We start from the raw sequence: 24,658 nt of genomic DNA, 5'->3' as shown, positions 1-24,658 counted from the left end.
ACATCAGGGTTCTATGATGTTGGACTGCACAAGGATGACAAATGATACACAGCATTTTACACAGAATGCTTCAGGGCCAGACAAACAATCCTGCCAGTTTTACGCTAATGGCAATGTCCATCTTCTGTGATGAGAACTTTTCAAACTGGTTGCCTGGCTGGCCTTATGGTCTAAGTTCATAAGTTCAGGTTGCATTTGAGCATCTCCAAGTGTTTTTCTAACGCCTTGTGGCCAACAATTTTAAGGTCTCACCTAAAAACTACGTCCTTCTTTGTCGCACTGTCAAGTTTCTGGGACACATCATTTGTGGAGATGGTGTTTGGACAGACCCGAGTGAAATGAACAAATGCTGTGGATGACTCACTGACAACAGTTGATTCTTTGTTTTCTTAAACCTGCTGTTACCACTAGTCTGATCAGCTCTGGGAGATTCATTGAGACAGGATACATTTCACAGAGGTCACAATTCACTATCAGTTAGTAGCCCTCTGTGGGTGTGGGAGAGCAGAGAGATTTGGAGATATGGATGAGTTAATTTGTTGTCATGCTCTCGTCCTACTTTTATATTAACATTAAATTAGAGTATGGTCCCCACCCAAGTGAAATGGAATCGTCATGTATTGAAAAATAAAGTGCTCTGTTGCTTACTGAATCACCATATTTTTGTGCACAACTGACTCAAATGCACACACTACATTTTTACATTGTTAGAATGACATAAGAAATACCAACCAAAAGAGTTTTCATGACATAGTTAAGCCAAAAGATCAATTTTCATCAAAGATATCAATCTGAGTTCTTAGTTGAAACAGAATTCTCTCCATTATGTATATATTGCCACTAACAATGAGTATTAATCTTACTTTGCACAGTGCAGCTCTTCTAGTTCACAAAGGTACGTGATTTTTCAATTAAAATAGATTTTCATCTTAAAAACTGCTTCCTGGATAGTTCTCCAAAATGGAGCCAATGAGGGACAATTCCAGAAAATGTGAAAGTGGTTTGCCACTGTGCTTCATCATGACCTTAGAATTGTTAGTCATGTGCTCTGGAGTCCAGAAGAATTGAGTCACATTTTTCCAGCTGAATTCTCTCCAGGAGGGAGGGAGCTTGTCACTAACCATTGCTGTCTGCAGATTCTATCCCATTTCCTATCTGACTCAACAAAATACTGTTCGGATTTTTCAATAGGCACTGATTGGAATGAATACAGATGTATTAGTAGGATATTCATCTTTACTGAATCTACAGTACATGTGAACTGATGTTCAGATAAAGAATCAAATACCACTTATTAATATCTACTAGAATTTCCCTTTTCAAAGGACCGTAATTAACTTCTTCTAATGTGATAAGTCTATAGACTTATTTTTTGGATTTCCTATCCCAGACCATTTGATACTAAAAGCACAAATACTGAGGGAGGGTTATACCTGAGTTTTTTAATTTTATAGCTTGAGTATGACCAGTGGTGCAGTGGTGCTTGAAGAAGTGGGTATGATCTTAATTCATGCGCCATTTTTTTTAAAGTGACCTGTCCAGCAAAGGATAAATGCCCTGTTATTAACACTTAAGCGTAAAACTAGGGAGTGGGAGCTGAGCTATTGTTAGCAGAGCTGCTAGCTAATAGCACAAGGTCGTTTTTTTTATTGTTTGTTTTTTTTCCTGAAAGCAGATTGTTGTTTGAGTTGCTTCATATTTTCTTCATTTCCTTCTTTCTGTCATTAATTTAATTATTGACTTCATTGTCCAACACGGCAAGCAGGTAAACCACAGGTGACATATATTTATTTATTTTCCTGACATCAACACATAAAAAGTGCAGGCTTGAGAGATACACAAGAATAGGTCTGATATTTTGAGCAGATAAGGTCAGTTTTTGTTCCTGCTGCCATTTTATACCTTCAATCATATCATTCTGTCTAATCCATAATACTAATGGTTCTAAAAAAACAAACAAAAAAAAAAAACAAGAGTGGACTTAATGGGAAGCCCTGTCTCGTGGATCTCTCCAGCAGAAAAGAATCAATGAATCAGTGATCAGCTCATCATTGATTCTCAGTCTATCTGATGGCTCGCTTCTAATGTCTTAATGATTACTTTATTAAACCCAAATTTCTTTAAATGATTAAATTGAAATTGGCATCTTACAGAATCAAAAGTGTTGTCAGCATGCCCTGCATTTTGTTTTGATTTACAGATCAACTTTCCTCTTACTCAGTATGAATCTGCCTTCTTTAGCCTTAATAGTGGATATATGTTCATTCATTACTCTTCCAGAAATCAGTTTAACTACCCTCTTGTATGTTCTCAATCCATCTGAAGAAAAAATACTGCTTATTGAGACATCGGGACATTTTGCAGACATGTTTCTGGTGAGTCCACTGGGTATTTTTAACAGGACATCTGGATATTTTCCAGCCATGTTTGTTGTGATGCCACCGCTCATCTTTAAAGAGATGTCGGGACATTTTCCAGGTGTGTTCCTACCAGCTCCACAGGGTATTTTTTGTGAGAAATCGGGATGTTTTCCAGCAGTATTTGTGGTGACCACAATGGATATTATTAACAAGACTATGTTTTCAGTGACTACAACTGATCATTTTGACTTGATGACAGGACAATTTCTAGTCATATTTGTGGCCATTAACATTTTTAAGGCAAAACATGATCTTTTCCAAAACTAACAAGTGGGTGTTGTGCCCAATCCTCACCAGACCTTAACCACAGTGTTATCACAACATATAATTGAAAATTAAAATGTGAGGTTTGAACGTAAAGAAACGTAAAATTTCATTATCAGTTGTGAAGAAACAAAAATTCACCTTAGCCATGGTTTGCAGAAACGTACATTGCCAACATACTGTATATTCTGATGAGTGGGTTGTGTGAATCTACAGAATCACCTCAAGCACTAGTGATCTTCATCTTCACCATCTTCTGAACCCATGTAGCTCACATGCCCTGCTGAACTACATGAACCCTTTGGGGCTTCTGATATAGGCCTGTTACTTGAACAACATTGTCTGTTTTAGTGTGTGTCTACAACAACGTGTCCTGCTGTAAAAAGCCCAATTTAATAAAGATCAGTCATTTGTTCATTCATTAAAGCCCTTCAATGTCATGAAATGTACATGCAAAATATAATCAAAAGTACTTTTTGGAAACAAAAACTAATGTAATATAGCATTTGGCTGCTTGGCTGGCTGGTTAACAGAACTGATTATTGGAGTCTGGTCTCACGGGGTGGTTGGTTGATAACAACATCATAAAGTATCCATCCATGTCCATTCACAAGATAATTTATACTGACATTTCAGTGTTGCACTTTGAACCAGAAATGCTTAATTAAAAAAAAAAATGCATGATTATTAATTTAATGTGTATTGTACAACCAGAAGAACAGCACCACTCAGTCATTACACAGCATAATTTTAAGTGCATGATGGTGATCAATGAGAGAAAAAACAGAATACTGGTCCACACTACCAACTGGAGCTTGGTGGTCTTGCACCGGGTGTGGGGTCCAATCGTCCAAATATCACTCAATCACTCTAAGAGTGCTATTACTATAAAGTGGGACTGATTAGAGTCATCATTGACACTAGCCCTGCAGCATCCATTACATCTATGAAGAGGTGAGTAAAGTCTGGAGAAGCTTCACAGTTTGGCTGTTGGGGTTTGTTCCAACAGTGTCCTCATGTCCAACAGTGCATCCTCCATGACCTGAGCCAGATGTGCTGCATTAGTTTCTTCACAGGTGTTGAAAGACGACACTGCAAAATTGATGTGATCATCCATAGGATTGTAGCACACGCCGTATCCGTCAGACACAACTGGGCCGAAACACATGACGCAGTCAGTCTTGGATGGTACCTTGTGAAGAAATGTGGTGAAATGAAAATGTGGTTAGATGAAAGTTTCGGTTAGGAGCTCAAATACTTCAGGATCAGGTTACTTTATTTGTGCCCATGGGTAGATTTGGTTTGCAGTAGACAAGACCAGACAGGGATATTTATGCACATTTTACAAAAAACACCACCTATAGACAAACATGACAAAAGTGCTCAATGCTCCAATTATAAAAAAAAAGAGAAAAATAACAAACTAGAACTATAACAAACAAACTCGCCTTGCTGTTGTAAGCCTCTGCCAACCAGTCAAGTTGCAGTTTACATCCATCCATACATGCCTGTCCAGAATCATTTATGTAGTGAAGAATTTCTGTAAAGTGTCTTGATGATACCAATGAATAATTTCCAGTGAGAAATATAATAGCCACTGATAGATGAGAAACATTAGGTGTTCACTTTATTTTTACAGAGCACCGGCACCAACTTGTCACATGTTGATTACCTGAAGCTCAGTATCAATAAAACCAATGAGCTTGTGGTTATGCTTCAAATTACAATGCGTTAAACATGTACAATATGTTAAAGAAGCTACAAATTCTAAAAATGTAGATGTTTCACACTCTTCTTCAACCCAGCACCACAGTTTCAAGGCAGGCACCCAAGATCAATTCAGCATCCCACCAAAGGTGAAATATGGTCACAATCTAACCTTCTGTTCCTGACTTATGACTTTGAATAATGGCCAGATATGTGTTTTTGCACAGTTGACCTTGTGGATATAAAATGCAATGACTTCATTTTTCCAGATGAGGTATTTGAGTAAAATAATAATAATAATAATAATTAGCATCTGAATTTTTGAGTTATGGCTTGTGTGTGAATCTGGGTCAGATGTCCAACCAGAAAACATGTCTCCAGCCACAGATGTTGACAGGGCAGAGGCATACAAACCATTAAGATAGATACCCACTGGAATAAATAAGGTAAACTGCATGTAGAGAATATGTTTGTCCCTTTAAATCGAAACACTGCTTCTGTAGCATCTGTGCAAAGTTGCTACGACTCACTCACTCAGTGATGGCTGCTAGAACAAAGCTGTTTTTCTACTGTTATGTTCTACACCTTGGGAGCATAAACCATATTTTACATCTAATATCACATTCTACTACTTTAGACTACTGATGTGTATTTATATTAAAGATACAATGTGTAAGAATTGGTTGCTCTAAACAAATAGGGAACAGCATATCACCAGAGTAACTGCTACCTGCTGCTCACTATTTGTTGTGGCTATCTTTGGCTGTAGCTGCCAGCTGCTGTTAACTAGTTAGCTCAGTTAACTGTGCAGCTAATGGCCCTGGAGAGAAGCAAGAGGAAGGCTGGTCATCACCAGCATGACATTTCGTAGCATGAGCTATACTATCAGACTATTGCCTCTTGAGGCACTAAGTGGTATTATGAGACAGGATGGGCTGAGACTAGCTGGTTAGCATGCTAACTTCCGTAGATAGCTCTGCAACACAAACATATAGATGTCTTTGACAGAACTTCAGAATTGTTAGTTTCTGATAACAGTGACAGCTTTTTTGGGGGGAATACTTTAAACTGCAATCCAGGCCATATCTTACAATGCACCTCTTATATCTGGGCACTAAGCAAGAATTTTCCTTACTTTCATTCCTTACTTTTGTCATAGGAAGAAAATATCTCCATTATGGAGTGGCATTCCTTGTTTTTTTTTTTTGTCAGCTTCAACCTTGACCCATACCTGACTTGTAGATAGCTTGTAGTGTAAGGCTTTGGTGTAGGCAGAGTCTGTGAAGATATCAGGTATGGAGAGTTTCTCCTCAACAGCCACCATCTTAAGGCCCAGGAGGTGTCTGTCTATGGCCTGGCCACTGATTGCCTGTGGGGACAGAGAGAATTTATTTAAATATGACTTTAGTCAATGTTAGTTGTGTTTAGTCATGTTGACTACTAAAACATAAACAAACAACTACCAGTAAACACGAAGTATATCATTTCCTGAAACAGATGAAGTTTTTAATTTACCATTCCAGTAAAATTAGCCTAGAGCGCCTGTCCAGGGCATACCCAAAGTGACTGAAATCTGTTCTTGAACCATTTGGAGTACATGCATGGTTTTTAATCTCTTGTGAAAGGTAACGCTTGGGGGTTTAATAGCTGAAAGACACAATGGAAGCACAGCATGAGCCCTTGCCCTAGTCCAAAGTCAATAAAAATTGCTAACAATACCATATGCTCCAATGGTATATCTACGCTTTCTCCAAAAAAAGGCAATTTATTATATTTACCCAGATAAATATCTATATCTGTATTCAAGCATTCTATATTTAGGCCATTTATATTCATATTTTGGGGATCTATACTCAAATTTCAACTACATATCTTTATATTGGGACCATTTACTATATTCATCATTTCAATACGATATTTGCACTGAATTCCTGTACTCATCTGTAAATTACCCACTACCGCAGCATATCCTCATTTTTGGATTTTCAGAGGGCATCTATTAATTTATTTAACTAGTCAGGAGGGCTGGCAGGAGGATCATGGAGAACCCATCCCACCCCCTGCATGAGACAGTAGGGGGCTTAAGCAGCTCCTTCAGTAGAAGACTGCTGCATCCAGAGTGTAAGAAAGAACACTATTGCAGGTCATCCATCCCAACAGCTGTCAGACTTAACTCCAGCATCATGTAATGTAGCACTGTGTTGATGCTGTCTATCCAATTCTACGTCATAGACCCACTTTTGTTTTGCACTACTGTTATCAATGCTAATACATGCTCACATTATCCATTTTATCTGGTGCAATTTTATTAAATTAAATTAATTTGTTGTATTTTTTTTCAACTGTGCAAAAAAATACTCATGTCAATATGGGTAATAAGTACAGTGTGTATTTATTACCCATATTGACATCAGTATTTTTTAGAAACTGTACATATCGTTAGCCTAATAGCATAATTGCCTAAGTCACATTTTAAGGTTTTCGCGCGATAAGGCAGGATGAAGCAACAGTGTCAGGAGAGTAGAGTTAGGCAGATATCTCAATTTGGCCAAAAAATGACTTAGGCAATTATGCTCTGAGGCTAACAATATTGTACATATACACATACTCGTGCAAGTCATTGTTCTCTTTATGCAACAGTATTTCTATTTTCTCATGAGAATACAGGCAATAGCATTTTTATGGGCAGTAGTATTTTTACGGAAATTAGCATTTTTATAATCTGCACATTATGTTCAGATACATAGTTGATTATTTATTCTGTATCCTTTATAATATTTATCTTGATCCTTCTGTGCCTCTGTTTTTGCTGTTTTTGCCTTTTTTTAATACTTGCTGGCTGTACACAAAAGAAGAGAACAAGGCAGATTCTTGTTGGCTCTTGTCGGCTCTATAGATGAAATAAAAGATCCTAAATGGTCAAGCGAGGTGTCAATTGAAAGGTCACAGTGCTGAGGCCATTTTGAAACTATGTCTCCCATCCATACATGCTTACTGATGTATAATGGAGAAAATGCAGAAGATTAGCCAGCTGCTGGCTAATCTGAAACGATAAAACAGTTTGCCGTGGATTATCATTGTGTTTTGGACTAGATATTTTACTAGATTGGATTATCTGGACCTCTGATAATGTTACCAAGAATGTCTTTGTTAAAGTGTTAAGATCTGTGGATTACTATGACACTTCACAGGCGAGTTACCTCAATTTTATAACCAGTTATTTGTTTTTTGTTGCCATTGATTGCTGTTGTGATTATTGTGATCACAAGAATCTTAGTTTTCTAATGATGTATGGCACAAGTATATGTATATCCAACCATAGCACTTACATCAAATGACGGGCTAACCCTTGGCCTGTGGACAGCCGTCACTCTTAGAGGAAGAAATGGTGCATTTCTTAGGTACTAACTTCAGCATCAGATTAACATATTTGGTTAATGTGAGTGTTTGGGGCAACAGGATGGTGTATGTGGGACTGAATCAAAATAAACTACAGTGTGTGTTCATGGTAATGATAGAACATGTCACCCAGCGCAACAGTGTAGCAACAACAATCGAGCCCTATGGCACACACAAGTAAGAGATATCATGTTAGATATACACACACAATACTTGTTACTAGGATACATTCATTGTTGGCTTGGCTCTTCACATGGGATTTGCTGACAATAAGAATAATGTAATGTCACCAAACTTCTGCTTTACACCAATCCTGGTGTTGTGAGTACCCACCATGTTAGTGTATGACCTGTGTGCTTTAATAGCTTTCACCAACAGAGCAACTTTCTCAGTGTTCTGTGAAAAACAGGAAGAAGACAGCAGTGTTAAGACATATAGTTTAACAGTGTTAAAATATATTGAATAATGAACTTGAAACTTTACAAGCAACACTGAAATTCCTCCCCATTAAAAGAATAAATGTTGCTTATTATCCATCATCACTTTGTCTTTGTTTCATTTCTGGTTTTACCTTTTCCTAAAATGATGTTTCCAGTGATGTTTCAGTCATGTGGCTCAGTGGTAATGTGCTGTTACACAGCTTAAACTTCTATTTGAGCCTGACTGTTGTGTAATTTTGTTTTTAGGTTGACTGATGAAGTCCATTATTACCATGTTTTACCAGAGTGGGTAGTAATCTGAGTTGGCCAATTTCCTGCCAAAACAGCTGTAAATACAAATACAAATACAGCACAACAAAATTTAGCCTATCGACAGACCTGTTTGCTGGGGTCATCAAAGGCCTTGACAAAGGTAGCTGAGGCACTTGAGGCTGATCGAATTGTGTCTGTACGGCCCATTCTGAACATACGCAGGGATGCACTTTCATATGTGGCACAGCAGCGCTGGTACATCCTACCAAGACAAGAGGAGAGATGGTGTGAGAAAACTCTGTAACACACATGCGGTTGCTGAGCCATAATGGCCTTCTTGTATAAAGCTGCTCTGTGAAAAAAAACATGCGTTAAAATTCTAACCAGTTAATTATAATTCTCTTATTCTTAGAAGGATGAATGTCATGCATAAACAACTTAAAGTGCTCACACTTGACCTCAGCTCCCAAATGATTTAAGAGAGCTCCAGTAATCACTTCAATCAGTTTAAAGTGAAGAGCAGATGGGAGCATTAAAAAACAGAAAGACTCAGAACACGACTGGACAGGACTTTGAACAAAGAGACGATCTTTGGGAAATGTATGAAGATGCAGTAAAACTGCCACAACACCAACAGAACATGATCCCTCACATTTTTCTTCCTTGTCAAAACCTAGCACCACAAATGCAGCTCATTAAAAACAGGTCAGAGATTTGCATGTTTCCCAAGTAGTGGCTAATAGCTCACTTCTTTCCAACTCCACACCCCCAGATTCTTTTCATTTTCAAACTTTTAGTCACCACTAAAGTCTTAATGTTCAACCTAGATATAATGCCACTTGCTGCCATCATAAAGAAGCATATTATACCTTATCATTCATATGCTGATGATCCACCATTGCATATTTTACTTTCACGTGATAATCTCAGCGTTATGACTGACCTTGCCAATTGTATCATTGGCACTAGATACTTGATGACCCAAAACTTTCTGCAGTTAAACAAAGACAAGACTGAGATTCTTGTGGTAGGTGCTGGAGGTCAGAGAGAGGAGATCCACTCCAAACCCATCTTGTTGTCTCTGCAACCCATTGAGCAGGTGTGAAATCTAGGTGTTATCTTGGATTCGCAAGTCGACTTCACGAGCCACATTACACATTTAACTAGGACAACATTTTACCACTTGAAAACATTTCCGTAATGCACTTCTTGTGGGTCTTCTCAAAAAGACTAGGGGATGGTTCCACCTCTATCAAAATGGTACAGTGCTCACTGGTACAAGAAAAGATAAACATAATACTTAGATCACTTCACTGGCTTCTGATAATATACAGAAGAGATTTCAAAATATTGCTTACTGTCTGCAAATCACTTAATGGTCTAGCTCCTGACTAGATCTGTGACCTGGTCATTACTTACAAACCCTCCAAAAACCTCAGATCATCAGACACTACTCTCTTAACTGTATCCATGATCAGAAGTGAATCTGGTGAGGGTGCATTCAGTTGCTATGGGTCTGCTCTTTGGAGCAAACTCTGATGACATAAATTGTATCACGACTGTGCTGTCCTTTAAACATAAGCTTGAGACCAGTGCCTCTGTCTCTCTGTTTTCTGTCTCTCCCATTCTCTCTCTCTCTTCGGGTATGGATAAGCTATGTGTTATATAAAAAAATTTGACATGACTTTTATGTGAACAATTTTTCAAACTTCACATAGCACCCTCTGGAGTCACTGCAGTTAGCACAGAAGACTCACACTTAAAGTTTCATAAAATGTACTTCTAGCTTCTTCATACAAAGCTTTTAAGCCCTACTTTTTACTGGATTTTTTTTTGACTCAGGAGTTTAGAGCCATTATTTATCCTTAGCTTCTACAGTGTATCTCTCTGCTCGTATTATCTTAACAACATGAAAATTGTGGGAATCTACAGTGGATATAAAAAGTCTACACACTTCTGTTCAAATGCCAGGTTTTTGTGATGTAAAAAAGTGACAGCAAGACAAATAATTTCACAACGTTTTCCACCTTTAATCTGACCTATAACCTGTAGGATGCAAGTGAAAAACAAACAGAAATCTTTCAAGGGGGTGAAGCAAAAATAAACAACTGAGATAATGTGGTTGCATAAGTGTACACACCCTTTTATAACTGGGGATGTGGCTGTGTTCAGATTTTACCAATTACATTTTAACTCATGTTAAAGGATCAGCACACACCTGTCGCCAATTAAAGTGCGTCTGATCAACCCCAAATAAAGTTCATCTGTTCTAGTAGGCTTTTCCTCACATTTTTGTAGCCACATCTTCCAGCACAAGCCATGGTCCGCAGAGAGCTTCCAAAGCATCAGAGGGATCTCATTATTCAAAGATATCAGTCAGGTGAAGACTACAAAAGAATTTCCAAGGAATTAAACATACCATGGAACACAGTGAAGACTGTCATCATCAAGTGGAGGAAATATGGCACAACAGTGACATTACCAAGAACAGGACGTCCGTCCAAAATTGATGATAAGACGAGAAGAAAACTAGTCAGGGAGGCTACCAAGAGGCCGACAGCAACACTGAAGGAGCTGCAGGAATTTCTGGTGAGTACTGGCTGTGTAGTACATGTGACAACAATCTCCCGTCTTCTTCATATGTCTGGGCTATGGGGTAGGGTGGCAAGATGGAAGCCTTATCTTACAAAGATGAACATCCAAGCCCGGCTTAATTTTGCAAAAAGACATCTGAAATCTCCCAAACGCATGTGGGACAATGTGTTTTGGTCTGATGAAACCAAGGTTGAACTTTTTGGACATAATTCCAAACGGTATGTTTGGCGCAAAAACAACACTGCACATCACCTAAATAACACCATACCAACAGTGAAGCATGGTGGTGGCAGCATCATGCTTTGGGGCTGTTTTTCTTCAGCTGGAACTGGGGCCTTAGTCAGGGTGGAGGGAATTATGAACAGTTCCAAATACCAGTCAGTGTTGGCACAAAACCTTCGGCCTTCTGTTAGAAAGCTGAAGATGAAGAGGAACTTCATCTTTCAGCACGACAATGACCCAAAGCACACATCTAAAATCAACAAAAGAATGGCTTCACCGGAATAAGATTGAGGCTTTGGAATGGCCCAGCCAGAGTCCAGACCTGAATCCCATCAAACATCTGTGGGGTGATCTGAAGAGGGCTGTGCACAGGAGATGCCCTCGCAATCTGTCAGATTTGGAGCGGTTTTGCAAAGAAGAGTGGGCAAATATTGCCACATCAAGATGTGCCACGCTGGTAGGCTCCTACCCAAAAAGACTGAGTGCTGTAATAAAAGCCAAAGGTGCTGCAACAAAGTATTAGTTTAAGGGTGTGCATATTTATGCAACCAGGTTATTTTAAGTTTTTTATTTTATATTTTTCCCCTTTAAAGGTTTCAGTTTGTTTTTCACTTGCATTGTACAGGTTATAGGTCAGATTAAAGGTGGAAAAAGTTGTGAAATTATATGTCTTGCTGTCATTTTTTTACATCATGAAAACCTGGCATTTGAACTTTTTATATCCACTGTATCTCAGTTAATGGATACAAACATCTGTTGCAGCCAAACTGTGGAATGAAGGTTTCTTTTATTTTCTAATTATTTTTTTTACATTTTTGTAAACATGATGCTCTGTAGTTAGCCTTGGTTTAGAATGCAAGACACTCCATCTCCACACCACTTTTCAGCATCTCACCTGTAGTAAGCCAGTTGTAGTGCTATCTGTATGAATGCATCAGGGCTCATCTTGTGGGCCTTTGGGACATTTTTCCCAAAATGGCCAAATACGATGACCCTCATATCTAGGTCTTGAGCCATGCTGCGATGGGAGAAATATTAGGACAGTGAGACCAGGTCTATCTGTATGAGTATAGTAGTAGTATATAAGTATAAATATGTATATACTTATATGCTTTTAGTGGTCATGGAGTGACTTTATAAAATCTGCCCGCACGTGTTCATGTTGGTCTTGGCTTCCTCAATGTCCTTCTTGACCTCGGGTGTGATGTTGAAGTGTAGTTGCTTGGGCATGGGCAAGGGCACCATGGGAGACCGAATCATCTCTGGCTTCCTCCTTTTCCATAAAAAAGACAGAGAAGAAATGATTCCCAAGATGGAATAAAAACAAACGCTGGGAAAAATTGAGTAAAGCAATGGTCTTCTAACTCTGATTTTCCAGCAGACTGGAGTGATTTTGTGTTGAGTCTCTCTGTAGTGTCTTGTTGCTGACTTTTCAAAGATGTTGCAACAAGAGAAACTCCAAACACCTACAGAGCCAAAATAATCTTTGACCTACTTACGTGTATTCTACAACATGGTCGATCAAGGCAACTATGGGTGGGCCCTCAGCTGGGGCATGTTCATAGTTCGCACCGCATGTCCCATCCTCACCAATAATAAACTGAAAGAAAGGTCAGACACGTTTAGAAAGAAACAGAAAACAAGAAATTACATTACAGCCTGACAAATTTGTTTTAGGGTCAGATTATGACCTCATCAATTTTACAAATCTTTCATTTTTCTAGGCCTCAAGTCTGTTTAAGCCAACAAATGACTGTAATCATTTCATTGTGGAGAAGTTTCTACGTCTCTTTGACTCTGGGGGCTGTGTTATTGGAGGCTACAGCTCTTAGTGGGTCCCTCGAGGAAAAGTACTGTAGTTTCAGACATGGGGCCAAGGTAGGGGCCAGGCTGCGATAGAAAAGAGCTCATTTGTATGATGTGTTGTCTATGTCAAAAATCAAAAGTATTTATAATTGCAGTCAATTGAACGGTCATTCTCCTAAGTAGAGTGAAGAGCTTGTTGTCACAGAGATACAGTTTAAAAAAAATAGAATAAAATACTTGACACACAGGCAAGAATCAGCCAAAAACTTGGAACTTACATGGACAGTTATTCAAACCTCTTCTACAAAATATGATTTTTTGTTAAAATCAGCTTGAGTTTGAGAAATAAGCCCACATTGACTGCAGCATGGTGGCTCAGCGGTTAGCACTGCTGCTGCAAAGGAAGGAAGGGTTAGGAGTTCGATTCTCAGCTGGGGAAGGGCTTTTCTGTGTAGAGCGTGCATGTTCTCCCCCATGTTTCCATGGGTTTCTTCTGGTTACTCTAGTTTTCCCAGCTCCAAAAACATGTTTATATGTGTATATTATGTTAATTCTCCGCTTTGAACAGGAGTTGCTGCCCACTGCTCCTACTACTATACTTAGGAGGGGTTAAATGCTGAGAATGAATTTCCCTACCAGGATCAATAAAAAACAACTCTAAAACCATAGATGTATCTGTGAACATAAAGCCTGTCTATTGGTCAGATATTTCTTTACAAGGAGATAAGAAAAAAGCAAAAACAGCACAGAAGTGTTTGGACTGAATGATGAGCTTTATGGCATCATAGGGACAAACATCTGTGGGAAACACTAGTTGAACTATTACAGTACTAGCAACTGTACTTTAACTAAGGAAAAAGTGTGTGTGTGTGTGTGTGTGTGTGTGTGTGTGTGTGTGTGTGTGTGTGTGTGTGTGTGTGTGTGTGTGTGCGCGCACGCGCGCATGGCTGCATCCGTGGATGTGTATATAACAAGCCTCTGTGGGTCACCTGCAGTGTCTTGTCAAACCAGCGGTTACCACTGTTCCATTGGCTGCCTCCTCCATGCAGCATCTGGATGGCAGCAGTGCTGCGGTACATCTCATCAGACACTCGAGGCATTGCTCCATCTAAGCACAGTGTGAAGATGCTCCTTTGGATAGCTGACACTGATTCTTTGTTGGTCTTATCTGGACACATCAAATAAACGTACACATAGCAAAAATGTCATTACATAATCAAATTGAAACACTAATTGCTCAAATCTAAAATTTGCATATTAGGGGTACTTATAATTTATTCCTTTTAGAATAACTCATTTTAATTTTGTTTAAAAATGACTCCGTAATTTAGTCTGAGTGTCAGTGGTCTTTGAGCTCACCCTTAATGAGGTTGACGTAGGCCTTGCCCCAAGAGTCACGATGCTGGGTAGTGAGGATACCGACAGGCTCCATGTCGGTCTGCAGCGAGGAGCTGCAAATCCTCTCCAGCTGAACGCAGAGCTGATCAGCTGTCAGTGGAGTTCCATCACTGTTGTACACGTCCAACACATAGAACTGATTCAAGCAGAAGAAATATAGGAAAGGCCCTGTCAGGGTTCTCACTCTTAGTATACGCTTGTCGGTTTGCCAGATGTAACAAAATCTAAAATAATAGTTATCTTCTGGATAGTGTGTTCTCTGCAAGCCCATATCTGGACCTTTTACACTCAAGGAGGAGGGTTTTTCTGAGGGAGACACACTCTGGATATGGAACCTTGGTATTTGTTCGAGTTGTGATTAAGACACCACTTTAGGAAACTTTAAGTTTAACTTTAAGAAGTCATCTCTAAAAGCAAGAAGAAATCCCAAAAGAGTAGCAACAAATTATAAAAATCTGAGAGCCTGAGGCCTGTAACACAAAGTGGGTTTTCCACCTATATCTGGCTTTCTGGTATCACCAAACTGGCTCACTATTAACAAGGGCAGGTCACTATGCTGCACAGCGACCCTGTCCTTAACAGGTTGAGTTCCGAGGATCTGATCAAAACACTGCCTCCTGACCTGACCTTCTACAGCTTCTAGGAGAAAAAAAACAGACAAATGCTTTAAAAATCAAGCAGTAAGTAAGAGAGAACATTTTTACAGATCAGTAAAAAAACTTTGCTTTCTATGCATTCAAACATTTTTCTCGCACGTCCTTGAAGATTCTAACAAATAGAGATGATACACACCCTTAAGAATTGTGATTATAGCCTTAACCTTAAGCAGCGATCGTTTTCCTGGCAGCAGAAACTTTACTTTTAACTGTGATTAATCACATATTATAACAGTCAATCTCAATGACTCAATCTAGATGAGTGAATGTGATGAAAATGCCAGCCATACTCTAGAAAACCCAGAGTTCATGTTTTTGTTCTTGTTTTGTGATACAGGTCCCTTGTCCCAGACGAGCTCAGCCACAGACATGGGACACTGACCAGCGTGCCTCACCTGATAGTTGTGTACAACAGTGATGTGTTTGGGAGGCCTGGAGCTCTTGGCATGGTTCACCACTGAGTCTCTCTTCAGACCAGGGATACGACAGGACGACAGAACTTCATAGTACTGATTCATACAGAGAGGCTTCCCTGCCAGATATTCAATGGGTAGTGTCTCACTGCAAAACATTAAGTGCAAGCTCTGTCATTTAACACTAATTTAGCCACAATATCATTTACAGTATGTTACAATTTACTCAATACCCTTGAAAATGCCACATTTCACTGGAAGTTGCTGGACTACTTTGATACAGTGCGGTCTGTAACTTGACACAGATTCAGCCTCACCTACATGATAAGAGTAATTAAGAGGCCTTTGGATACAGTCAGCTCAACATTTGACAAGACAGGTGATACAAAGTTCAGGGTTTGATACACACCCAATTTTGATTGATCAACCGTAGTTGGTCAACAAACCCAGTTCACAGCTCTTTGGAGAAACTGATTTTATGTTTCTGGTTGAAGGAGAAAATAAATCAGCATGATAATACTTTCAAGCATGTCATTTGCAGTAATGTAATTTTACGTCTTCTCTGGCATCTAATGTGTGGAAAAGATGCATAGCATAGTCATATTTCTTTATAATGACATTTTGGCACAATGTGCTGCTTTACCTCTAGAAGAATGAAATTACATGGTAGAATGGCAGCTGTGTAGCTCGCATGTGTCTGGTATTGACTTAATGTGTTTCAGCAACAAGAAAGCTCAGGAAGTTAATAGACAAAATAACAGTCTGCACAGGAAGTTGGGAAGTGTTGCATTGTGTAGATTAGCATGTTGGCTGTGATCACCTTGCACCTGCATTGTATTAAGTATCTGAGCAGTTCTAATAATAAGACATACAATGTGAATGACTGATGGAGCTCGAAGAAAATGTAAGACTTTCTTCTCTAGCAGTCTGGCAAACATCCACCAATATTTACACAGCAGCACTAATTAGATCAGTTCTTTGGGATCAGCTGATCATCTTACTGTTATAATAGTTGTGGTGACTGCTCAGACCCAACAGAAAGTCACAGTAGAGACTCATCTAGTAGTTACACAATTACATACTGTCCAGTTTTCTTTAACATATATCACCATGTTTACCATGATAAATCGGGTTCCAAATCAACAAAATAATCTGGTCATCAATCATCTGCTTTGGTCTATGTTTATGAAGTAGGCAAATAATGTCAATAACTTAGTAACCTACATCACCAAGTTAGCATTACAGCTTTTCATCATAGAAACAGCTGCTGCAACACACAGTCAACTAGTTGTGCTCACTTAGATGCAAGCTCTGTAGGTAAATTCAAGCCAAATATGGTCTTTTCAATCTTTTAATCTGGTATCTGTGGTGGTGTTATGGTCTTATGACCAACTCACAAATGTGGACTCTAGGAAGTGTAGTAGTGTAGTAGGCTGTCTGATCCGGTCAGGACCACAAATGTTTACTTCTATTTCACTATAGCCAGAAATAGCAGCTGGAGGCTAAGACACAAAACAGGGAATCATAAATGGTCAATCAGGACAATATTTGAAGTTCAGTACTCACTTGTCAATCATTGTCTTAAAGTCCAACACACCTGCGATGAGTTTGGCAGCAAACCTAAAAAGAGACAACATTATTTATATTCATGTAAATGTTAACTTGTATGAACATTTGTATGAACACACTAAAATCTTTAACTATGCGCTTTCTGAAAACACTTTTAAAAAAACAGAACAGATCCCGGCACAGTAGAGCTGCATTATATGGAAAAAATAGTGATGGTTGTAATCTGTAGAAAAAGTAATGAGACAAACAGTAGTGTAATAAACTGGAGTTGTTATATATTTTGTTATATAAAACTCACAAGTGATTATCATTGGGCCATTCAACAGGAAAATATTAGCATCTAATAACCATGCAAACCTTAATCTAATTGTTCCTCTAATACATATATTCTTTCTGCACGTTTGTTCCAAGTGGGACAAACACTGTAGACCTTATCACAGAGAGTCAAGTTAAAACAACTTTTATAATTGGTCGACCTGTTGTTGCCAGGACCACTACTTTTCACCATTAATTACTACAGGGCTATAGCTCACAACCCGTGTAAAAGTAGAAATTTAGTCTAAAAAAGGCTTATGTTGAGCAAGTTGTCATGTTTTACAAACTGTTAGATTGTACCTTTACTAATACGCAAAGCAGTCTAAAATTACAATAGCAACAAGGACATGTGGAATAACGGCCCCAAAAATGATGTCCAATGTGTCATCGCTTAAGATTTTTTAGGAATCACAGAGAGTTCCATTTCAGGTGGGTGTATATGCTTTGTCAGTGGCTTAATGCTCTCGTGTCATCTGTGTCTTCTCAAGGAGACTTATCAAACTGTTTGAAATGGGGTGTATGGGTGGTACAAGGGCAATGACGTCCACTGACTCACAGCTGGAAACACTGAATACATAAATAATACATAAAAATGTCTGAGGTAGACCAGATACATGTTAAAAAGGACTGTTTGTGTGTGTGTGTAGGAAAAGCAGAGGCCTTGGTGTCAGCAGTGCTCCCTGCTGACAGAAGTGGTTTCCAGAGATAGCCGTCTATCTGAAAGAGTCTGTGGGGACCTATCCACAGAGCTGGATAGGCTCCAGCCCTGTGGGGGCTGGAGCCTATCCCATACGTCAACGGACGAGAGGCGGGGTACACCCTGGACCGGTCGCCAGCTGATCGCAGGGCACAAACACACAACCATTCACACTCACACTGTGACCTTGTTGCTGTGAGGCACGTGCACTACCTGCTGCGCCACCGTGCAGCCCATTGTTGTTGTTTGTTTGTTTGTTTGTTTTTTATTTCACTCCAATACTATAATGGAGAGAAGCAGGTCACACCTCAAGTGGTTGGTAGACTACAAAAGCACACATAAATGCAGTCCATTGATCATTTACCTAATTTGTCCCTGCTTATCCCTGAAGTTCATGCGGGGTAAGACCAACCCAGGACTTGAATGAACCACCACAGGCATCCGGTACTCCAGATAAGCAACCTGCACCCACCACTTTGACAACTACACAGACACACAATCAGTAACAGATCGACATAATGACATAATGAGTTCATCAAAATGATATCAATCAGGCTGTGTAAGGGAAGCACTGTATCTTAAGTCCTATATCATCATTCTCACAATACATTTTGGTGTCAAAGTGTCCACAGCTGTGGACAGCTGTTGAGCTCACCCAGTTCTCAGTGGTGCATGCTCTCTTTTCCAGACGTCTCTGCAGTCGCTCTCCCACTCCTCCTGCTTTCTGAAACTCATCCACCAGCTCTTTCGTGTGCTTCAACTCGTCCACCTCTATGATGGGCTCCAGGGCAGTGACGTAGCGTTCACAGGTCTGCTGCAGAGGGGGGACGGGCAGACTGGGCAGTCCCCTCTGATGGGTCAAGTATCTGCCTGTGACCCGAGTTGCTGATACAGGCTTCACCATGTGACATGGTTTCATAAAGCCACAGGGTTTCGCCATCCCCACCTTTACCTGAGAGGCAAAAGAGCATCCATTAAATACATGTTTGGAGTGGAATCTTGTTGAAAGAGTGTGATGACATTAAGTGGACTAACTGGAAGAGTCTGCACTTTAATCTGCACTTAATAGCATTATTTTTCAAAACCAGCAAAGTTGTTGCCAGAGACTGTGCCTTATTTCATAATATCTATCTAGAAGGACTCCTTCTGTTAGCAAGAAGTAAAACAAATCTCTTTAGTAGTCTGATCAATAGATCTGGATTCTTACTGTATTTTTAAACATTTGGTTAAATAACATTGGTCAATGTTTTGCTTTTACATACCCCATATATACCGATCAGGCATAACATTATGACCACATGCCTAATATTGTGTTGGTCCCCCTTTTGCTGCCAAAACAGCTCTGACTAGTGAAGACATGGACTCCACTAGACCTCTGAGGGTGTGCTGTGGTATCTGGCACCACAATGTTAGCAGCAGATCCTTTAAGTCCTGTAAGTTGCGAGGTGGCGCCTCCATAGATCAGACATGTTTGTCCAGCACATCCCAGAGATGCTCGATTGGATTGAGATCTGGGGAATTTGGAGGCCAAGACTCGTTGCTGTGCTCCACAAACCATTCCTGAACCATCATTGCTTTGTGGCACAGTGCATTGTCCGGCTGAAAGAGGCTACAGGCATCAGGCAATACTGTTTCCATAAAAGGGTGAACATGGTCTGCAACAATGCTTAGGTAGGTGGTGCATGTCAAAGTAACATCCACATGGATGGCAGGACCCAAGGTTGCCCAGCAGATCATTGCCAAAAGCATCACACTGCCCCGCGGGCTTGCCTTCTTCCCATAGTGCATCCTGGTGCCATGTATTCCCCAGGTAAGCGAAGCACACGCACCTGACCATCCACGTGATGTAAGAGAAAATGTGATTCATCAGACCAGGCCACCTTCTTCCATTACTCCGTGGTCCAGTTCTGATGCTCATGTGCCCATCGTTGGCGTTTTTGGCAGTGGACAGGGGTCAGCATGGGCACCCTGACTGGTCTGCGGCTATGCAGCCCCATATGCAAAAAACGATGCGATGCACTGTGTATTCTGACACCTTTCTGTCAGAACCAGCATTAACTTTTTTGGCAGTTCGAGCAACAGTAGGTCATCTGTTGGATCGGACCACATGGGCCAGCCTTCACTCCCCACATGCATCAATGAGCCTTGGCTGCCCATGACCCTGTTGCTGGTTCAACACAGTTCCTTCTTTGGACCACTTTTGATAGATACTGACCACTGTAGACTGGGAGAACCCCACAAGAGCTGCGGTTTTGAAGATGCTCTGACCCAGTCGTCTAGCCATCACAATTTGCCCCTTGCAAACTCACTCAAATACTTACGCTTGCCCATTTTCCTACTTCTAACACATCAACTTTGTGGACAAAAGGTTCACTTGCTGCCTAAGATATCCCACCCACTAACAGGTGCCATGATGAAGAGATAATCAGTGTTATTCACTTCACCTGTCAGTGGTCATATTGTTATGCTTGATCAGTGTATACCATACACCAAAATCAGTCGCCAGTGGTTTCTGCCATCACAGCCATTCTGGATTAACAGATGTAACAAATAGTAACACGATCGAACACCAACTGAGGTGTAGTTTCCGGTAGCAGTTTGACCTCCTTAAAAGAGACATATCGCCAGCAGATGGCAGTCTGTACTTATTTTCAAACAGCCCACAGCATGTAAAGATACATTTTACAAAAAAGTGAAGTCAATGGACAAACATCTAAAATATTCAGAGATCTATTCTCAAAGGTTCACAATGCATGTGAGACTAACAGCAAACTGCGATTACTGTTTCCCCAATCAACGCTAAATTAATCTCAAAAATCTAACGATCAGGTGTCAAAAGCAAGATTAATTTTTAAGCGAGTCCCCAGTAGCATATGTTACTATTCTCATATGAACTGGCGAGACGGACGAGTAAGTTTGAGAGATCCCAAAGGACACATTACTATATCTAGTGTTTGTAGATTACTGGACTGTCTTTAGATCAACTGATGACGTTATTTACATGGCCTGCAGATATGTAGATAAGCAGGTGCCTTAGTCGCACAATAATAACTGATGAGTTGGTTTATTTTTACGTTTTTATACTGCCTCCTAATCTATACTGAAGATGACAGTTAACGTAAGCCAACTAATTAACGCTGAACATTGCAGTATAGGCCAAGTATGTCTTTTAGTGCCTTGTAGCTATACTGAATATTAGCTAACCACAAAATCACCTTTGACCCAGTAAAGTTAACGAGCTAACTGCTAACCGCTAGGTGACTTCAGTTCATTGCGAGCCGTTCGCTAACGTTAACTTTGCTAACAGCTTCAAATACTTCACCATCGAGTCGGCTAACGTGAGCTAGTGTTACCTGATCAATCACCATAATCATAGAGGGTGTCTCTGTAGTATCAAGGTGGTCGATTTCAGTATCTTATGCTAAATTTAGCTTTTGACAAGTCTAACGGTTTAACAAGCATACTCAGCTAAATGTGTCACTTACCATAGTTCTTCTGCAAATACCCCACATTCTGCTCTCAAAGGAACGCCCACAAACTCTGTTCAGGTCCACCGTCAGTGATGAGCTTTGGCCTGGAATCGTATCGGCGTTTTGTTTATACCGCTCCGCTGGAGACTAGCTGGAAGCAGGTCAGCTGCTGAGCACAAAGGCTGGGCAAAGTTATTCTGCTGTCAGCGGTGGGATGTGCCGAGAAGTGGTGGTCTGCCAAACACTGATTCTTCCATCGAGTTTATTCGTCTGCATCCGCTTTGACCTGGATCAAACAGTTATAACTTGCAAGTGCGTAACTTGTTCGTGATAATGTCAAAGGTCTTCAGCGTTTCCTGTGACCGGATAATCACAGTTGTGTCCAAAGAAGTGCTTGCGGTTTACGTCGTAATCAGGCACAACTCTTAATGTGATTATAGGCAATACTATACGTTTGTTTTCGATGTTTATATGTATTTAATATGTCTTATGTCCTTGTTTTGACCTATAATTGGAAACCACACTGTATTTCACATGCTATACAGTATGCATGGGTTTATAAAATAAAAGCATTTCGCATAATGAGTACTTTTATATTTGATACTTCCTGTACATTTTTGCTGATAATATTGAAATGTTTAAGTGTGCTGAGTAAAATATCGAAGTCATGCCATGTATTTATTTGTTTGTTTATTGAGTGATTGGTTGATGGTAGAAAGTGAAAATGGGTTTATTTTTAGTCGCTTACACTTACACACGAAAAAAAGAAAGAGAAGAAAGAGAATATCTTTACTTTTCGGACAGCGGGGGGCAATAATGAGCTATGACCATTTTAAATCTGCCTAAAACCCACGAAGAAGACTGTCACCCTCGCCATGGCGGATACATATCAGCCGTCAGGTAAAGCACTGCGAAAGCTTCTTCATTAGCAAGTTCTGTGTCGCATTTGCCGTCAGTTTTTTAAGGCTGGTGCTGGTGACGTTAGCAGGCACACTATACTGCCACATGGACATTTAACGAATGAACTTTAAGTGTTACAGAAGCTATTATCGCTGTCCTCAGGCGAGGCTAACTTGCCCACAACTGTTACCCAAAACATACATTTTAGTAACCTACTTGGCCGTTTGGGCTTCTTATAGACTTGTGTACCAACGTCGGATTTATTGTTTTGTAAGCAGTCGTTGTGAAACTCTTAAAAAGCCTCAGTTACTAGCTTTACTGTTAGCTAGCAAGTACATTACAGTACATTTGGAGGAGAGAGAGTTTCAGTGTTGCTCCAAAGCCTTTTATTCGTTTATGACGGACATCAACAAACATACTCTTATTTAAAAGTCGGAGGGTTAAAAATATTCCAGAGGTACTTATACTTTACTTGATTGACTATTTCTTTTTCATGCTGCTTTACACTTCTGCTTCACTGTAATTTTTACTCCACTGTGTTTGAGAAAATTACTTGTTACTTTGTACATTAAGATTAATAATTACAAAATATAATAACTAATAGTGCATCATTAGATTAAGCTACCCAGCAGCATATAAAGTCATCAAAATAAGCTCTAACTTTATCAGCTGCAACATTAAAGTGATGAACACATTAATGCATCAATGATCAGTAACATGTTATTCTGAAAAGGGTCAGTCTGCATAACAAACACTTTTGCTTTTGGTATTTTAAGTATATATTGAGGTTAGTAGTCTTGTAAAATTGGGAATGCAGTAGTATTTTTACACTTTTCACTTTTCACTTTCACTGAAGGAAAAGATCTGAGCTCTTCTTCCACCACCAGATAGGACAAATTGAGCCAAGTATCCACATTGCCATTGGTTAAACTTTGAGATTGAAAAGCTACTCTGGCACTTTCACTTTCATAGACGTGCTCGAGCCACAAGACACATTCAAACATGGATTGTCAAAATTAAACTCCAGTTTATTATACAGGCTGTCTATACTAAATCTCGAGTAAATAGTGAAATTAACAATATCAGATTTAGTTAATACTGAATTCAGTTGTTTGGAAAACCTAATATTGGCTGCCAATAACAAAAAGATATCCACTGCTTATCGAAGCCGAAATTATCTCTGAATAATTGTTTTTTAATCAACTGCTATAAATATTAAGACTGAGAAAACTGTCTTTACCTCATGTATTTAGGATCCACTGTGGGTGATGAAGCAGCTGACGTCACAGTGAGCAACACCTTCACGGTACCCAAGAAAGAAATCAGCATGGTGCCTGACATGGGCAAGTGGAAGAAATCTCAAGTAGGCTGCTGCCTGTGGTTGTATGAACATGTTTCACAACTCCTGCTTTTCTCTGGCTTTCCATGTTCTTTGCAAAATGTACCAAACCACACCAACTGACTACACATTCCAGTTTTCAACACTTCTCTTCTTACAGGCATATGCTGACTATATGGGCTTCATTCTGACACTGAATGAAGGTGTGAAGGGCAAGAAGCTCACATGTGAATATAAAGTGTCAGAGGTATGTTGTTTTTCTTATCAATGGCTTCCAAAAGCATGTGCTGTTAGCCATTTCTGTTTATAAGGATTATTACTGTTGGGGCTTGAAGGCAGGTGAGGAAAACATCATACTTTAAGAGCCATAGTTTCACAACTTGCCATGAACAGTTTTACTCCATTTTGATGAGACCATCAGGTTGTTACGTAAGATAAATTATGTAATGTTGATACAGTGGCAGATTCTGAGCAGGTTTTGTGGTAGACTATTTATTTATTATTTATTTATTTTGATGGTCATAGTACACACTCAATCTAATAAAATTGTACATAATAGACACCTTAAGCCCCCAACAGATCGAAACTGAAGGGAATAATTCCTCTGTTTTGGCCTTCTGCCCACGAAGTTACTATATTTCACAATTTCTTCTTCTTTTTTTTGCAATAAAGCTCTCCAGAGTTGAGGAATTTGGGATCACAGGTGTGATGTTGTAGTGTGGATGATGAAAACCAATGGTGTGCTGTAAGCCAGCTCAGACATGGTCAGGTGCCATGTGGTAACTCTTCTAAGAGG

The 24,658-nt window shown here is 39.7% G+C and overlaps 2 protein-coding genes across 2 annotated transcripts in view; one reads left to right on the top strand and one right to left on the bottom strand.

Moving 5' to 3' along the window:
- Positions 1–1,718: 1,718 nt before the first annotated feature.
- On the bottom strand, positions 1,719–21,920 carry crata (carnitine O-acetyltransferase a). The gene is made up of 14 exons (XM_070989361.1): positions 21,639–21,920; positions 18,809–19,105; positions 18,518–18,636; positions 17,139–17,192; positions 15,555–15,720; positions 14,465–14,639; positions 14,095–14,273; positions 12,799–12,899; positions 12,453–12,572; positions 12,195–12,317; positions 8,609–8,744; positions 8,124–8,186; positions 5,623–5,760; positions 1,719–3,876 (listed from the first exon to the last, which is right to left on the bottom strand). Exons 1-14 carry the CDS (start codon positions 21,663–21,665, stop codon positions 3,661–3,663), a joined length of 1,914 nt encoding a protein of 637 aa, XP_070845462.1. The 5' UTR covers positions 21,666–21,920; the 3' UTR covers positions 1,719–3,660.
- A 558-nt stretch (positions 21,921–22,478) lies between these two features.
- ptpa (protein phosphatase 2 phosphatase activator) overlaps positions 22,479–24,658 on the top strand; it is a 32,022-nt gene continuing 29,842 nt past the window's right edge. The window contains exons 1-3 of the mRNA XM_070989143.1: positions 22,479–22,523; positions 23,777–23,886; positions 24,023–24,109. Of these exons, the coding sequence (XP_070845244.1) occupies positions 22,499–22,523; positions 23,777–23,886; positions 24,023–24,109 (222 nt within the window). The 5' untranslated portion in view covers positions 22,479–22,498. The remainder of the gene's footprint in view (positions 22,524–23,776; positions 23,887–24,022; positions 24,110–24,658) is intronic.

This window comes from Chaetodon trifascialis, chromosome 20, assembly GCF_039877785.1.
Source record: "Chaetodon trifascialis isolate fChaTrf1 chromosome 20, fChaTrf1.hap1, whole genome shotgun sequence".
Lineage (NCBI taxonomy): Eukaryota > Metazoa > Chordata > Actinopteri > Chaetodontiformes > Chaetodontidae > Chaetodon > Chaetodon trifascialis.
Note: the sequence above shows the minus strand (reverse complement) of the source record. Positions and strands in the feature narration are given on the sequence as shown.